The sequence below is a fragment of the Scyliorhinus torazame genome, chromosome 6, assembly GCF_047496885.1.
Source record: "Scyliorhinus torazame isolate Kashiwa2021f chromosome 6, sScyTor2.1, whole genome shotgun sequence".
Classification (NCBI taxonomy): domain Eukaryota; kingdom Metazoa; phylum Chordata; class Chondrichthyes; order Carcharhiniformes; family Scyliorhinidae; genus Scyliorhinus; species Scyliorhinus torazame.
In genome coordinates this window covers 308,871,652-308,889,758 of record NC_092712.1, presented here as the reverse complement: position 1 = coordinate 308,889,758, position 18,107 = coordinate 308,871,652, and the positions used below count along the sequence as shown (strand labels likewise).

General features: G+C 43.9%; 2 protein-coding genes across 5 annotated transcripts in view; one reads left to right on the top strand and one right to left on the bottom strand.

Annotated features, from left to right (window-relative positions):
- nphp3 (nephronophthisis 3) overlaps positions 1-2,884 on the bottom strand; it is a 79,955-nt gene extending 77,071 nt beyond the window's left edge. Inside the window, exon 1 of the mRNA XM_072510034.1 lies at positions 2,506-2,884. The gene's annotated coding sequence lies outside the window, so the exon portion shown is untranslated. The remainder of the gene's footprint in view (positions 1-2,505) is intronic.
- Positions 2,885-3,273: 389 nt separating this feature from the next.
- The window catches only part of ssr1 (signal sequence receptor, alpha), a 28,407-nt gene continuing 13,573 nt past the window's right edge, over positions 3,274-18,107 (top strand). For 2 of the 4 annotated variants that reach the window (XM_072510033.1, XM_072510030.1), the window contains exons 1-4: positions 3,274-3,450; positions 11,798-11,916; positions 13,142-13,253; positions 16,889-17,016. In XM_072510033.1, the coding sequence (XP_072366134.1) occupies positions 3,303-3,450; positions 11,798-11,916; positions 13,142-13,253; positions 16,889-17,016 (507 nt within the window). In that variant the 5' untranslated portion in view covers positions 3,274-3,302. Of the gene's footprint in view, positions 3,451-11,797; positions 11,917-13,141; positions 13,269-16,888; positions 17,017-18,107 lie in introns of all 4 variants that reach the window. The other 2 variants (XM_072510029.1, XM_072510028.1) reach the window with 1 other exon arrangement.

Genomic DNA, 18,107 nt, shown 5'->3' with positions numbered 1-18,107 from the left:
TTGGGTCGTCTAAATTTTAAAAAATAATAAAAAGGCAGAGTAGAGGTTTATTTTCTCATTTGATTTTACTCGTTTCTAAAAAGCACAAGTTTAATTTTTAAAGTATAGGAGAATTCGTGAAAAAATGGCCTGAGGGCTGTTATCATTTGCCCTTGGGCGGGGCAAGAGATTCTGGAGGCAACAAAAGCATGGATGAAGATTTCAGCATATGATGGGGCAGAGAATGATAATATTACAGAGGTGGCATTAGGCAGTCTTAACGATGGAAGGATATTGTGAAAAGTAAATTGAAGATCAAGGTCATGAACATTTTGGTTTAGCGCGAGATCGCAGCCAGGAAGGAAGATAGAATCGGAGACAAGTGGCATAAAACTGCAGGTCATTGAGACCTGGATGTTGAACACATAGGCTAATGGTAAAGAGTCAGTGGAGGGGTTGAGAAACGTGGGGTGAGGTAGAACTGCTTTACATCAGTGCCTATGTGGAAACTGATGCCATGTCTTTGGATGGTGTCATCAACATGCAGCGTGTAATTGAGAAAAAGGAGATGGCCAAAAAGATAGATTCTGGAGACAGGAAAACTGTTATAAGAAATTCTCTGGCTATGTCCATATAGGCAAGACAGAACCAGTGAGTGCAGTCCCACTCAGTTTGAAACTGGAGGAGGCAAGCTGGGAGAAGATGGTATGGCTAAAGTTATCAATGTCTGAAGGACTGTCATGAAGTTGGAGGAAGAAGATGTCATTTGCGGCTTGGATTAGGGCTGCTTCAGGGCTTTGACAGGACAGAAGGTTAATTGGAAAAGTTCAAACATGGAGCTGAGGGAAAGATGGGAAATGATTTTGAAGACAACAGCACATTCAAAGGCTTAAAACTGAAGTGAGGGTAAATGAGGACAGAGAGGTAGGCAAAAATATATGGATGGAGGGTTAGGAGGAAAGCCTGAGAGAGCGAGCAGTGAAAAATTCATTCTGCAATCCTGAAAGGAAAGAAAAAGACAGAACATAATAAAAGAGACAGAGAGACAAGAGAAAAGGCAGAGATAGAATAGGAGTAAGCCACTTGGTCCCATGAGCCTGCAACACCATTTAATAAGATCATGGATGATCTACCTGAACACCACATTCTCACGCTATTTCAATTTCCCACAAGTGCCTAGAAATCTATTTATCTCTTAATTGAATAAACTCAATGACTGAGCATTCACAACTCTCTGAGGTGGAGAGTTGCAAGATCCTGAGGGGGTTTGACAGCATCAATGGTGAGATGTTTTCATTATAAGACCATAAGAGATCATAGGAGCAGAATTAGGCCACTCGGCCCATCGGGTCTGCTCCACCATTCAATCATGGTTGATATTTTTCTCATCCCCATTCTCCCGCCTTCTCCCCTGATTGATCAAAAATCTATCTATCTCTGTCTTAAAGACACTCAGTGATTTGGCCTCCACAGCCTTCTGTGGCAAAGAGTTCCACAGATCCTCCACCCTCTGGCCGAAGAAAATCCTCCTCATCTCTGTTTTAAAGGATCGTCCCTTTAGTCTGAGATTGTGTCCTCTGCTTCTAGTTTTTCCTAAAAGTGGAAACACCTCTCCATGACCACGCTATCCAGGCTTCGCAGTATCCTGTAAGTTTCAATAAGATCCCCCCTCATCCTCCTAAACTCCGACGAGTACAGTCACAGAGTCTTCAACTGTTCCTCATACAACAAGTGGAAGAGTCTCAAACAAGGGGACATAGCTACAAGATAAAGGGCCAATCATTTAAAACTTAGATGCGTAGAAACGTATTCTCGCAGAGGGCAGTGAATCTCTGAAACTCTCTGCCCCGGAGGGTGGTGGAGGCTGAATCATTAGAAGTATTTAAAGTGGAGGTGGATAAATAGAAAGTGGGCAGCATATTCAAAGATCCTACCCACCCAAGTTATTCTCTCTTCCAAACTCTTCCATCGGGCAGCAGATACAAAAGTTTGAGAACATGCACCAAAAGATTCAAAAACAGCTTCTTCCCAGATTCTTGAATGGCCCTCTTATGAACTGAATTTTCTCTGCATCTTCTCGACAGTTGAAGCACTAAATTCCGTAGGCTGCACCCGATGTCCATGTTTATGTATTTATAGTATGTTTTATGTATTCATGTGTGGAGCGATCTGCCTAGACTGTACGCAAAACAGTACTTTTCACTGTACCTCAGTACACATGACAATAAATCTAAATATTTGATAAACTGAGGAATAGAGGGATATGGGGAAATGGCACAGAAAATGTGTTGAGGCCGGCAGAGATCAGCTATGATCGTCTTGAATGGAGGGGCAGGTTTGAAGGGCTTGATGGCCTACTCCTGCTTGCATTCTAGAGAATTACAAAGATTCACAACATCTTGAGTGAAGAAATTTCTCATCCAGGTCTTAAATGGCTGACTCCTTACTTACCTTGACCTCAGATTATAATCAGTAAATCCCAGGCGGTAACAAGACTGGCAAGAGAGGGAACGTGGTCTGACTTACCCCGTGCAACATCACTGCTAACTGTCCAGGTCTCTGATGCACCGACTGTCAGTCATCAGCAGCGACTCGTCGCCCTTCCTTGGGGACTGGGTGGACTTCCATCACTCTGGGGACAGAGCGATAAGATAGACCTAAAGGTGGGTCCGGAGCTTAACCCGCAAATAACTGTGATGCTGCTGCTGCCGAATAGCCAGGGCATTGCCTACACTGGGCAACCCATTAACCAGATCGGAAGAGCAGCGTCAGTGAGGCCTTCCTGAGACCTGGAGTGGGGGATGAGATGTGGTGTTTAAAGTGGCGGCGGCTCTGGGACGGTCAGAGGAGGCCCCTCAGCACACACTCCGCCATCTTGCCCCCGCCGCTGCCCCTGGTTACGCCGACAGCGTCACCACGTCGCACGCATGTGTACGGCTTCGACGTCAGACGCATCGCCTCACCACCCGCAATACGTCAGACGCACGCTGCTCTCCGGTGTCCCTCCGACCGACTCGCCCCATTGCGATTTGGTGGGGGGGGGGGGGGGGCCTGGGGAGGTGGAGGGGCGGGGCCAGAGCGAGGGGGCGGGGTCGGGGTCGGAGCGGCCGGTTCCCGCCCACCTGACAACTTCCATTTATCCCCCCCTTTCATTTTTCCCCAAAACGATACTGATTTCCGTCATTTGTCTCCGCGCCGAGTCTTTGCTCATGCATCTGAAAAATATCGGTATAACTTCTTTAAAAACCGCACTCGGTGGAGCCGTTGACCTTGGGGGCGGGTCTGACCTTTGCCCCCCCCCCCCCGCCCCGCTGGGTGCCCGGATGGAGAGAGACGCCATTCAGAGCGGTAGAGACATAGCTGGAGCTGCTTCCCCGCTCACACACACTCACAGTGCCATGGGCAGGCTCCCCAACCTCCTCCTCTTACTGCTGCTGGCCTTCCCCCTCAGCCTCATCCAGCGAGGCCCGGGTAAGAGAGTTGCGGTGTGCCCCGGGGAGGGGGGGAGGGGAATGGAGGGTGTGAGTGTGTTTGGGGGGGGAGGCTGCTGAGCTGAGCTGGCGCCTCATTAACCGGCTCCATTTTAACCCCCCGGCTCTGTAGCCCACCCTGAGCTGGGGGCAGCAGGGCACGCCGAGGCGCAGGCTGGGTTTTAAGAGTGTGTGAGGGTGGGTTATTAGAGGAGAAGGAGAGGGGGTGTGTGACTGGGCCAGTCGGCCGCCGCCAGCTTCGAGCTGACGTGTCAGTCAGTTGGGCCTCCCTGGCTCCGGTGTTGCTGGCAGGAGCCGGCCTCCTGCTCTGTCACCTCCAGCTCCTTCTTGCTGAGCTTCAATGAAGACTCGCCCAGACTGCACGGCTGCAGTCAGAACTGCTGACATTTTCCAGCTTCTTGTGCCTTCCACCGAGCCCTTTCTTTGGATGTCCCCGTGGTTTGTAATTCTGTATCCCCTTCCCCCTCTTTCTTACACACTCGCCCACCTTCGCCTTTTCAGTTCGCAGAAAAGTTTCAATTCAAACCCCTGGCAGGCTGTATTGGCGTTTGCATTGCGAGCCTTTTGACCGAGATCTGTCTGTAGGTTTAATATAAAAGCTGAACACTGGGGATGCTGGAAATCTGAAATCAAAACTGTTTAAGAAGGGTAGCAAGGATAATCCAGGGAACTACAGGCCGGTGGGAAATTACTGGGGAGAATTCTTCGAGACAGGATCTACTCCCATTTGGAAGCAAATGGATGTATTAGTGAGAGGCAGCATGGTTTTGTGAAGGGGAGGTCGTGTCTCACTAACTTGATAAAGTTTTTTGAGGAGGTCACAAAGATGATTGATGCAGGTAGGGCAGTGGATGTTTTCTATATGGACTTCCGCAAGGCCTTTGACAAGGTCCCTCATGATAGACTAGTACAAAAGGTGAAGTCACACGGGATCAGGGGTGAGCTGGCGAGGTGGATACAGAACTGGCTAGGTCATAGAAGGCAGAGAGTAGCAATGGAAGGATGCTTTTCTAATTGGAGGGCTGTGACCAGTGGTGTTCCACAGGGATCAGTGCTGGGACCTTTGCTCTTTGTAGTATATATAAATGATTTGGAGGAAAATGTAACTGGTCTGATTAGTAAGTTTGCAGACGACACAAAGGTTGGTGGAATTGCGGATAGCGATGAGGACTCTCAGAGGATACAGCAGGATTTAGATTGTTTGGAGACTTGGGTGGAGAGATGGCAGATGGAGTTTAATCTGGACAAATGTGAGGTAATGCATTTTGGAAGATCTAATGCAGGTAGGGAATATACAGTGAATGGTAGAATCCTCAAGAGTATTGAAAGTCAAAGAGATCTAGGAGTACAGGTCCACAGGTCACTGAAAGGGGCAACACAGGTGGAGAAGGTAGTCAAGAAGGCATACGGCATGCTTGCCTTCATTGGCCGGGGCATTGAGTATAAGAATTGGCAAGTCATGTTGCAGCTGTATAGAACCTTAGTTAGGCCACACTTGGAGTATAGTGTTCAATTCTGGTCGCCACACTACCAGAAGGATGTGGAGGCTTTAGAGAGGGTGCAGAAGAGATTTACCAGAATGTTGCCTGGTATGGAGGGCATTAGCTATGAGGAGCGGTTGAATAAACTCGGTTTGTTCTCACTGGAACGAAGGAGGTTGAGGGGTGACCTGATAGAGATCTACAAAATTATGACTGGCATAGACAGAGTGGATAGTCAGAGGCTTTTCCCCGGGGTAGAGGGGTCAATTACTAGGGAGCATAGGTTTAAGTTGAGAGGGGCAAGGTTTAGAGCAAGATGTACGAGGCAAGTTTTTTACGCAGAGGGTAGTGGGTGCCTGGAACTCGCTACTGGAGGAGGTGGTGGAAGCAGGGACGATAGTGACATTTAAGGGGCATCTTGACAAATACATGAGTAGGATGGGAATAGAGGGATACGGACCCAGGAAGTATAGAAGATTGTAGTTTACTCGGGCAGCATTGTCGGCACGGGCTTGGAGGGCCGAAGGGCCTGTTCCTGTGCTGTACATTTCTTTGTTCTTTGAAATGCTGGGCAAACCCAGCAGGTTGGGGTTAGGCAGCATCTGTGGGGAGAGAAGCTGGAATTCCTTGTACATCCTCAGATTAGTTTTCAACCTTTACCTGTTAAGTGGATCAAATAGTTCCCAAACAATCGCAGCATTGTCACTCTTCCAAAGTAATTGTTAAATTGGAGAATTCAGATGGGTTGTGTAATTTAATGGATATTTTAATCCATTGATTTAGCTATCAAGTAAATTATAGCAATACATTACCTAACACGTGATTTTCTTGCTTTACTTGCGGTCTCTTTTTTTAATCATCGTGCTACTTCCTATCACAGTGTAGAAGGTTTTCTTTGGCCTGCGGAGTCTGCACCTACACATGAAAAACACCTGACCTACCTAATCCCATTTACCAGCATTTGCCCCATAGCTTTGCTACTATTAATATCTGGTGAGAAAACGGTTGAGTTAACACTCAACTTGTGTGATAAATTGACGTTGCCTTTTCATCACTTTGTGATGCCCTCAGAGTGATTCTACTGCTGTGTCAATAAGGAGGATGAATAATGGCTGGTGAACGTTGGTCCTCTGCTTGCTGGGTAGTCGAAAGGCAATGTTTGCCAACTTGTAGGCCTAACCATAGTCACCAACATTACATGTTGTGACTGGCCCCATTGTCTTAGCTCCTGCTCCCTTCTCCTTTTGCCTGTTTGTAGTGTTCGTTGTAGTTGCCAATGTAATTCTGACGCACTTGAGATTTATAAGATAGTTTTGGGATTGTCTAAGGTAAATTGAGAGGCTTCATGTGACTGTTCTGAAGTCTGCCTGACAGCTTGTCTGGAGAAGTTGAAAGGAGGCCCAGATTGTTTTACTGGGAAGAAGATGCAAGATGTTGATGCTCGGAGATGATGGCAGCAACATATATGCTAACCATGGATACGGAGACAGGGAGTCTCCATAAGACTAACGATGAGGCTAACCATGAGACACAGAGTCTCAAAAGTCTCAGAAATGTGTTGTAAATGTTAGATTATAAAAAGTTATGCTTTTGTCGTTTAGTTAAGTTGAGCTCTGAAGGATAGCTCATCGGTGATTTGTACCTGGATACAAGGCCCATGTGATTCACTTTGCCATGGAAATGGGCTTTGAGTGGGGAAGCTTTTGCAAGATATCCATGAAAAAGTCTGTCAGGATAGGAGAGAGCAGCTGGAGTCAGCAAGGTGCTGTTGTTCACCTTGCAGGAATGTGGGTGGGAGCTCACATTTCGCTTGAAAATACCAAATTCGTGAGGAGTTGAAACAAGGCTGAAATATTCGCCTAGTTTTTCTTTATTTTTTTGTGAAAGTGTGGACAGGTTAACGTTTGCCGAACCCTAATTGCCCATCAACTGGTTGGCTTGCTGGGCCATTTCAGAAGGCAGTCAAAAGGCAACTTGGTGTGAATTTGGGATCATGTTGGCGGGACCAGGTAAACATGTCAAATTTCCTTCCCTCGGGATATTAGTGAACCGGATGAGTTTTTACAACGATCAATGGTTTTGTGGCTCCATTACTGAGCCTAGTTTTATATTCCAAATTTATTACATAATTTATTGTCCTGGTGGGATTTGAACCCGTGTGCCCAGAGCAGTCGTCTGGGCATCTGGATTAGTAGTCCAGTAACTTTACCACTATGTCATCATCTCCCCAAGCTTGTGCTCGAGGAAGCATCTCTTCGGGGGCGGGGGGGGACCTCACTATGAAAGATAGTACTGAGATTTAGAATTCCTTGGCTGAGAAAGAAAAAGAACAAATTAACCCACGAGAGCTAGGAATCACCATAGACTGGTTTTGTGAAAATTGAATGTTTTCTTAAAAGGACAGTGTGATGTATACCTAATGGTGGGATTTTTGGTTGTATTAATAGTCTGTAGTTTAAAGTATAGTTGCCAACAAAAATAGTGTTTAGTCAATAATGCTCCTACTCTGTTTCTTACAGTGAGCAAAACACATGAATTCTTGTGTCATTCGCTCAGCTACTAGCTGGAGGTCCAGCGCATTGTTGGGAAAGCCAAAGCCATGATTTCCAGCCCTAGCCGCTGACCTCAGCGCTTCCCCAATCAGTATCCGCGATTTAGAGACCGTTTATAATTTTGGTTTCCCTGTGTTATTGGTTACCTGGGCTTCAGGTCCGAAATCCTGCTTCATCACACAGCCTGTTTGCTGCCACCTCTACATTTATTCTACATGTCCCAGCTCAGCTTCTTCATTGTTGAAACCCCTGTACATTCTTTATCATCTCCAGCCTTGATTAATTTGCCATTCACAGACCTTCCATCCTCAAAATAAGGTGCATATAAACTCGTCATGTCCTATCCTCCAAAACCCTGATGGCCCATCATCCACACTAGCTCCCCATTTCACATCTTTGCTTTTGTCTTTAAACCTCACCATAGCTCTGTTCCACTTTGACTCTGCAATTTATTCCAGATTTAAATCTAATCTTCCCTCCTCTCTTTCCTGCTTCAACCTTTTGCACATTGTGCCCTTCACCCCTCCAGTTGTGGCAGAGCTTTTGGATTCTTCTCTCCGGAATTTCACTTGGGAGTTCCCTTTAACCTTTAATCGCTTTAAAATCATCGGTAAAATTTAACTCTGTTCAAGCTTTCAGCCGCAGTGCTAATCATTCCACAGCCTGGCTTGGCATCCACATCCTTGAAGATATTTCTTTATCAAAGGTGTTGCGTAAATGTGAGTTGTTGGTGAGGTACCAGCCAACAATTCCCAACAGTAATTGTGCTGTTAAGCAGAAGTTCAAGTGTTCCACAAGGCAGAAAATCTGATGCTGGTAATGTGAAATGAAAATCAAAATTGCAGTAATACTAAGTTGTCAGTCAGTCTGTCATTGAAGAGTGCTTGGTACACCTACCTTCAGTTGTAATGAAGAATGTTGAGTCATAGTCATTGCGGCACAGAATGAGGCCATTCAGCCCATTGAGCCTGCTCCACTATTCAATATGATCATGGCTGATCATCCACTTCTGTGCCTTTTTACCCACACTATCCCCATATCCCTTTGCCACTGGTACTTAAAAATCTGTCTCTCTGCTTTGCACATACTTGAAAATTTGACCTTCCTCATCCCTCTGAGTAAAATAATTTCTCCTCCTCACAGTCCTAAGTAGCTTTCCCCTTATTTTGAAATTGTGCATCCTGGTTCTAGACTCCTCAACCAGGGAAAACAGCTGTGTCTACCCTGTCTATTTCTAAGAATTTTGTAGATTTCAATGAAGTCATTCTCTCATCATTTGCAGCTTTAAGGGATATAGGCCCAATTTCCCCACCTGACAGTCCTGCCATCCTGGGATCATGTCAGGTGAACCTTGGTTGCGTATTCTCTACAACAATAATATCCTTCCTGGGGTAAGGGGACCAAATCTGCGCACGCTACTCCAGGTGCAGTCTAACAAAGGTTCTCCACACCAGAGGAAACACTCCATGCAAGTCCATCATAGCTTACATTTTAAAAACCTATTTTAAACCTTGACTGTCCCTGAAGTACTGAAGTCATTCTGGTATCTCAACTGTCTCCTGGTCGTTAATTTTTAATCTTTGATAGCTTAGCAAATCTACATTATCTCTGACATGAGTATGCTTTTTATGCTGGCTTGCCCGTAAACCAGAGATTGCTCTGTGTTCTAATATTAAGATATTAATCATTGCATCTTTGTCCTTTAACCAAATTGGTGGAGACAGTCTGAGGGGCTCTTCTTAAAATCCTCAATCCTGTTAACTTTTCCTTTATTTGCTTTCTCTTGCATTTTTCGAGTTACTTACACAAACTCAAGGCTCTGTTTTCATTTGTACCATTCAGCATCTTTGTACTGTATGTATATTTGCACTCCTGTTGTACCTCCTAAGATGCATAACTTCAGCAGGTAGACTTTAGATTTATTAAATTCAAGAAACCTTATTCAAATCCTAGTTGAAAACTCGCCAGAAATTAAAACTTAAGTATAAGCTTCATTTAGAATGTTCTTAACAGACATTCAGGAAGAACGCTGAGAGCACTAGCATTGATATGTTGCTGCTCTCGAACAAGCTTCTGCATAAAGAGCGGAAGCAATTGAAAAAAAGTGTTTCTATTTGACATTGGCTGGTGTTTTTCACAGTAACATTTCATGGACATGATGGCCCATTTTGATGCATTTCGATTGGGATTTTGCAGAACAGAAAGTCATGAGCACCATTCGCCCAAGGTTGCTTGATCTTTCTCCCCAACCACTTTCATCTTCACCGTTGCATGATTTCTCTCTTTGTATTTCTGTCTGAAAATTTCCAACTGCTTTTGAGAAAATGTATCATTGTTTTGCAATCATTGATAATTCACTAAGGATCCAGTGATTTACTCGAGCTAATTTCAGGTGTCCAAATTTGTCTTGAAGGTGTTTATTCACGAATCCAAAACTGAGATTTGAAACCTGCACAGTCACAGGCCATTTTTAGAATATTGTGTGCAAGTTGAGGCACGCTGCCTTCCTTCCAAATGAGCATGACGTAGGGGGCTTATAAGTGAGCAGTCACGATATTTCTATTTCTTAGCAGAGACTCTAGATTGTATTGATAGGCTCATGGGAACTGATCTCTTCTATTGGAGAATAGGCTGCAAGGAGATGATTTCACTTTTTGGAGAAGTAATTACCTTTACCAAGTTCTTTGTGCAAGATGACGTTTTTGTGATCTAATTTCTGGTAGGGTATTATAGTGCTGGATTCTTTTTTTTAAGTTTCCGAATTCTCCAATTCCAGTGACATTTAAACTGTGCTTCGACTAAACTGCCCTCTGCCAGGGAAGGAAACCTGACCGTGGACTTGCTAAACGGGGCAGGTTTGGGCAATAACACTCAAATGTTGTTGTCTTTTACATTTTGCCAATAGCCACTGGATTCAAAGACTGTTGTCTGTGCCAGTTTCATTTCTTCAGAGAGCAATTGAAAACAGATTTTGGCCCACATGTAAAGCAACCTTGTCTGCATTAAAGCAAACTGGTTGAAAACTGCTTCACCGCTGACGAAACATACCCATATGCAATTATGTATTTTGGGTTTGAAGCGATTGTGTGATACTTAAAACTCCATTCTGCATGAATTTGTCCAGTTTTGCAATGGAATCCTGCTGGTTTTGCAAGTGAAATCTTGTTTGTTCCCTGTTCCCTAAGTCGAGCTTGCTGTGCTGCTGCAAACCTGCAACCCACAGTTTTCATTGCCTGGCAACTGAATCAAGTCTTTCCTGGTTTCTTGATCACAAAGCATGTTGCTGTGTCATTCATTGGTATGACCATCTTCCGAGTTTTACAAATTATATGCATTCTAGGAGAGCTAGAATACTTTGGATCCAGCACCCTCAGCACTAAGTCCGTGACGGATTTTGGAACTTGCCAATTTTCGGGGATGAATCAGAACACAATTCGGTGAAATTCAGGGTCGCAGGAAAACCGACTGATAGGATTGCAAAGTACTTTAGATTAATAGCTATATCGGTGCTCATATTCACATTATTGGCATCTTCCATGCCTCACCCACTTCCCGGCACAAGCTGCTGGAAGTGAGAAAAGATGAATCATACTGAAATGATGTGAAAAATACCCTGGTAGTTGTAACTGAGAACTAATTGTTTTTTCTTCATGGAAGATTGTTCAGTACTCCTGAATACCACTCTGAATTGATGTCGGCCAGCTGTTGGAAGGCAACCAGTACCCCTGGACGTTAAGTCTTTTGGAAGCAAGAGCAACGTTACGCCTTTGGGCTTCTGTTTGGCTGGTCTTAATGGCATCAAAATGCAATACAGATACCCTGTACTGTCGCAAGAATAGGCAATGTTCTGATCCCTTGTACAGTACATAGCTAAATATTCTACCTCATTGGATTCTGCAAATATATTTTCTTCCTGGGCGAGTTGAGCCCTCTCTGCTACATCTGCACTGGGTTGGGTGGAATCCATGCTCGCTGGGGCACAGGAGCATCGGGTGTCAATGCTCAACAACTCTGAGCTGGATTTGGTGGAGTCACGTTCACTGGAGTGCAAGTGTGGCTTTTGATTTTCGGGTAGAGAGGTATTCTACTGTACAGTGTAATTGCTTGGATTGATCGAGAATAAACTTGCAGTTTGCAAAACTTCTCACTAACAATTTACGCAGCCTGAGGAAATCAGCATTGTCATTAAATGATCCACTTAAAAATAGCTTTCATCTCTGCAAAATCTCAGTCTCTAAAATGGAAAATATTTTCTGTGGCAGTAACTAATGATACTTTTTCTTTGTGAAAATAGGTGCAGGACTTTTAGTCGCTGCAGATGACCCAACAGAGGACGAGGAAGGTATCGATGATTCTGTGGTGGAAGATGAAGATGATGAAGCAGAAATAGAAGAGGATGAGCCAACAGACGTTGTGAGTTCTTCAGTTCTGTTTCTAATCGACAAGGGGTGCACATTCCCAGTGTTTTCAATAGTACAATTTAATAGTTGCCATGATGTTCCTGTTATGCAGTACTGTTTGAAGATGTAGAATTGAATGTTTGTTGAGTTCATAGTGCATTATGTACTGTTATTGTTAACCCTGGATTGGGTTTTTATTTAACATTCCGGAGAACAGATTTTCCTTTTTTTTTTTTAGAAAAAGGATATTGAGTGCATGCTCCAACTAAAGCGCCTTTAGGGGCTTTTCACAGTAACTTCATTGAAGCCTACTTGTGACACGCTATTATATTTTGTTTTATATGTATGGAAGAAGTCGTGGCAGAGTGATAATGTCATTGCACTACCAATCCAGAGGTCCAGGCTAATGCTTTGGGGACAAATCCCATCCTGGAAGTTAGGAGATTTAAAATCAGTTAATAAATCTGGAGTATAAAATGAGTGATCAGTGATGGGGATCATGGCAACTGTCATTGATTGGCATAAAAACCCAACTCCTGTAGGGAAGGAAAAAAGGTATAGGAGCAGAATTAGGCCACTTGGCCCATTGAATCTGCTCCGCCATTCGATCATAGCTGATGTGTTCCTCATCCCCATTCTCCTGCTTTCTCCGCCTAACCCCTGATCCCCTTATTAATCGAGAACACCAGATTTGTACTTGAGGGGCTACAGATCAAGAACTGGAAGGTGGAATTAGACCGAATTGTTCTTTGTTGGAACATAAGAACTAAATCTGTTGCAATCTGCTGTCCTTGCCTGATGATGCATCATTAGCAGTATCATTGACTCTTAAAATGTCCTCTGAAGTGATCGGTTCGAGGGTAATTAGGCAAAAATGCCAGCAACGCTCACATCCCATGAAAGAATTTTTCAAAAACAAGATTTCTTCATCACTTGTCACAGTTAATACTCACCTGATTTGTTTTAATCTTTCTAACTGATTTAAAATTTTAGATGTTTTTTTCTGGTCATCATTCAAAATGCTGCAACCATGGTACCAAACAATATTGCTTTGATTGACAGCATCATTGTGTGCTCATTTCTATTTAACGGATGTTTAACATTTTCGTTTTTATTAGTACCCATCGTTCAATTCTGAGGATGTTCTTGGCACGGGGACACTTGTGCATATTGTTGGGCAATTCCAAATGCTGCAACTGGTCTTTTGTAATATGGTGTGATTTTGTTGTCTCTTGTAGATAGAAGATGAAAAAGAAGAGGAAGAGGAGGAGGAAGAAGATGACTTGACTTCCGGGGAACCAAAAGCTTCTCCCAATGCTGACACAACTATTCTGTTTGTGAAGGGAGAAGGTAGGGAAAACAATTGTAAGCATAAAATACATTGTCATCTTAATCTATAAGCTCAAAATATAGTATTTAGTTTACAAATCCAATAGCAGCAACAAAGCATACGCTGTGCGTTAACTGATCTGTTTTATTTAAATGTCTATTCTGCATCCCTTTTAACTTTATATTCCTTGACTGTAAGCGAGGCATATGACTTGTTGGACTAAATCTGTTAGAAATGTAGTCTCTTTTAAAATACATCATTGTTGAGTTTTTCAACATTTTGGCTTCCATATTGTTATGCACATTCTCTCAAACAATGGCTCGGAGTTAGCACACTCTCCTCCGAGTCAGATGGTTGTGGGTTTAGGTCCATCTCCAGAGACTCGAGCACAAAATCCTAGCTGACGTTCCAGCGCAGTACTGAGGGAGTGCTGCACTCTGAGACAATGTCCTTTTGCAATGAGAGATTCAACCAAGGCCCCTTGGTCTGCTCCCTCACGGGACATAAAAAGATCCGGTCACAAAGTAGAAGAAGAGATAGAATTTCTTCTGGCATCCTAGCCATTTAAAAAAAAATATATATATCCCATTGTTAAAACTGGTTGCTTGATATTGTTGAAATTTGATATGCACAAATTGGATGCCATGTGTTTTAGATTACAGCATTGACTACATAGATGCTACCTAAGCATTCAAATAGAATGAGAAAATGGGGGAATACTCAGATGGTCAGCAAGTATCAGTACGGAGAGCATAGATCCTTCACCTTAATGTTTTTTCATCAAAACTGGAAGAAGTTGAATTAACTATTTAAGAGCAAGTGAAAGGCCAAGACAAAAGGTGAAGGAAACAACAAAGACAAATCTTTGATCGGGTCTGCAGTCTTTGACACAAATTGATTGTACCATCCTCCTTCAGTGCTTTTCTATTATTGAGTCCAGCTACTCTCGCCTGGTTCTAATCGTAATCCTCCTCCTCTTGCACCATTGCCTCTGGTGTCACCCAAAGATTGATCACTGTCCCCTTCCTAATTCTCAACAGCATGCTGTCTTTTGGCGACATCACCTGAAGACACCGTAGTGGTTTTCATAGGTGCGCTGACAACACCTAGCTCTACCTCATCACCAGCTCCCACTCTGTTCCTCCACTGTTGCTGAATTATCAAACTGTTGATCCAATTACATATTGGGAGGACTGAAGCAATCATTTCAGTCCAAACTCCATTTCATAGCAACCAACTCCATCTGTCTCACTGGCAACAGTCTAAACCAGTCTATTCGCAATCTTGGTGTCATATATGATCCTGAGATCAGCTTCCAGCCTTATTCATGCCATTGTTTTGTTTGTAAATTTAGAGTACCCAATTTATTTTCCAATTAAGGGGCAATTTAGCGTGGCCGATCCACCATGCTGCCCATTCATGCTATGATTGCCTGATTCCGCCTCTGTAACATTGCCTGGCTTCACCGTATCTGAGCTCAGCTACTGCAGAACCCCTCAGTCACGCCTTCATTACCTCTGGGGTCATCTATTCCAACAACCACCTGGCTTATCTCATACATTCTGTCCTCTATAAACCTGAGGTCATCCAAAACTCTGTCCATATCTTAACTTGCTCCAAATCAGGGAGGCACGGTGGTGCATTGGTTAGCACTGTTGCCTCACAGTGCCGAGGACCAGGGTTCGATCCCGGCCCCGGGTCACTGTCCGTGTGGCTTGTGCATGTTTGCCTTGTGTCTGTGTGGGTCTCGCCCCCACAACCCAAAAATGTGCAGGGTAGATGGATCAGCCACGCTAAATTGCCCCTTAATTGCAAATAAATTTTAAAAACTTGCACCAAAGCCTCTCGTTCCTCCAGCCCCATAACCTTTGGGATATCTGTGCTCCTCAAAGTCTGGCCTCCTGTACATCCCCAATTGTAATAGCTCCATCACTGGTGGCCATGACGTTAGGCCCTAAAGTTCTGGAATTCCCTCCTATAACCCCCTGCCTTCTCACTGCCTCTCTACCTTGCTTTTCTCCTTTTAAGATACACCTTAGAACCTATGTATTTGACCAAGCTTTTGGCCATCTGACTTAATATCTCCTTGGCTTGGCTTCATACTTTTATAATAGTCCTTATGAACTACATTGGGACATTTCATTGTGTTAAAGGCACTAAAATATAATAAATCAGCAAGTACTGGGAAACGCACTGGTCTGGCAGCATCTGTGAAGAGAGAAACAAGGTGATGTTTCTCGTCCAGCTCAGGAGTTCTTGAGCTCCAATTAAGTCATACTGGAATTAAAACTTTAACTCTTGTTTTTCTCGCTCCACAGACACTGCCAGGCCTGCTGAATTTTCCCAGCGCTTTTTATTTCCGATCTTTCTAAATAAATATACATTGTTTAAAGCCGGCATGATTAAATGACACAAGGAATGACTCTGTAAGGCACAAAGGGGTGGTAATAGATAAATAAACACAAGATGGCTCCAGGTGAGGTGTATGTTATTAACAGCAGAACCATTACTAGCATCTGTTACCCAAGAAAAATGGGTGTAGTCGTGAGCTAAAGTTGTTGAACTCCATGTTGAAACTGACGGGTTGTAACGTGCCTAATTGAAAGATGAGGTGCTGTTACCCTCTCCTGTTGTATTTCATTGGAACAGTATAGGAGGCTGAGGTCAGAGTGGGATGGAGCATTCAAGTGGCAAACAAATAAAAGCTAAGGGTCATGCTTGCGGTCTACAGGTATTCAGCAAAGCAATTATCTGCTGTGCATTTTGGCTCCTCAAAGTAGAGGGTGCCACATTGTAAGCAGCGAACATGCAAGTACAAGTAAATTGCTGTTTCTACGTGAGTCTTTGGGTCCCTGAATGATGGGAAGAGAGGAGATGAAAGAGCATCCGTTGTATCTCCTGTGGTTAACTGAGAAAGGAACAGGTGTAGGGGATCATTGAAGAGTGGACAAGGGTGTTGCAGAAGTAAACCATCCCCTCAGGATGGAAGGTGGAGCGGGGTGGGGAATATGTGTTGATGGTGGCATCGCTCTGAAGATGAGAAAGGACGATGTGTTGAATGGAGTGGCAGGTGAGGACAAGATGTGTCTTAGCATGGCTCTGGAAGGTTGGGATGAAGGTACAACTGCAGGAAATAGGATGGTCACCGTTAAGGGCCCTCTCAACCACAGGAAGGGAATATTCAATCGAGTAATACAGAAGGTGGTATTGTCTGAAGCGCGGAGACAAACTGGGAGATTGGTAAAAACATTTTCCAGGAAGTAGATGTATATGGTAGATGTTGGCAGACAGCTTAGCCCCAGAAATAGAGAGAGTGAAGTCTAGGCAAAGAAGAGTTTGAGCAACATGACTGTGTGCTACGTGTAGAAGCTAGAATAAAGTGCCTTCCCTATTACTGAACTGGCTATACGAGACCTCCTGATGGCATGAAAATCCCCTTTTTCCCATTTCCATGTTCCACAGTGTTGCTTAGCATGTTAATGGCACTGTCACAGATGGGAAAGAATGTTATTCATGACTGATGCAACATTAATAATATAGATCTTGATGATTGCATCGTTCTGTTCTACTCTCTCTATCCTTGCACATTGGTTCCGGGAAGAATGGAAGGTTATTTGGATCTTTTCTGTAATGTTCGTTCTTAACTGTCTTTTAGATTTCCCAGCTAACAACATTGTGAAATTCTTGGTTGGTTTTACCAACAAGGGCAGTGAAGAGTTTGTTATTGAATCTTTGGATGCCTCCTTTCGTTATCCTCAGGATTATCAATTCTACATTCAGAATGTGAGTAATTTTATTTTTTAACACATCCTAATCATGTTACATTAAGTACAGTTTTTCATTTATTTACAGGATACTGGTGTTGCTGGCCAGACCAGCATTTATTGCCCATTCTTAATTACCCTTGAGAAGGTGGTGGTGAGTTTTTTTTCTTTAACCACTGCCATCTATGTGGTGTAGGAACCCCAACAGCGCTGTTGGGGAAGGCGTTCCAGGATTGTGACCTCCCACCCCAACACCAGTAAAGGAATGGTGATATAGTGCAAAGTCAGGATGGCGTGTGGCTTGGGAAGATCATACCGAAGATGCTGTTCCCATGCATCTGCTGCCCTTGTCCTTCTCGGTGGTAAATGTCTTGGGTTTGGAAGGTGCTGTCGAAGGAGCCTTGTTTGCTGCAGTGCATTTTGTCGATGGTACACACTGCGGCTCTCTGTGCATCTTTCGTGGGGGAGGTGAATGTTTATGGTGATGGATGGGGTGCCAATCAAGCAGGCAGTTTTGGCTTGGATGGTGCCAAGCTGTACTCATCCAGGCAAGTGGAGCGTATTCCCTCAGACTCCTAATTTTGTGCGTCGTACATGATGGACAGGTTTTAGGGAGTCGGGAGATAAGTAACTCGCTGCAGAATATCACAACCTCTCTCCTGTTATTGTAGCCACAGTATTTATGTGCCTGATTCAGTTCAAGGATGTCGGGGATTCTTGTGATGGTAATGCCATTGAATGTCAAGAGATGGTTTGACCATCTCCAACAAATGACAACCTTTGCCTGGCACTTGTGGCATGAATGTTTCTTTCCACTTGTTGGTCCAAATCCAGATCTCACTGCGTATAGACATGGACTGCTTCAGTATCTTAAGTTGCTGCCAGTGGTGCTGAATGTTATGCAATCATCAGCAAACATCCATACCTCCCTCAACTTCAGACCTTATGGAGGGACAGTAATTGAAGGAGCTGAAAATGGTTCAGCTTGGGATAGTAATCTGAAGAACTCCTGCAGTGATGTCCTTGGACTGAGATGATTGACCTCCAACAACCGCAATCATCGTCTGATGTATATGAAAGCATTTAACTAATTTAGATAAAATAGATTTG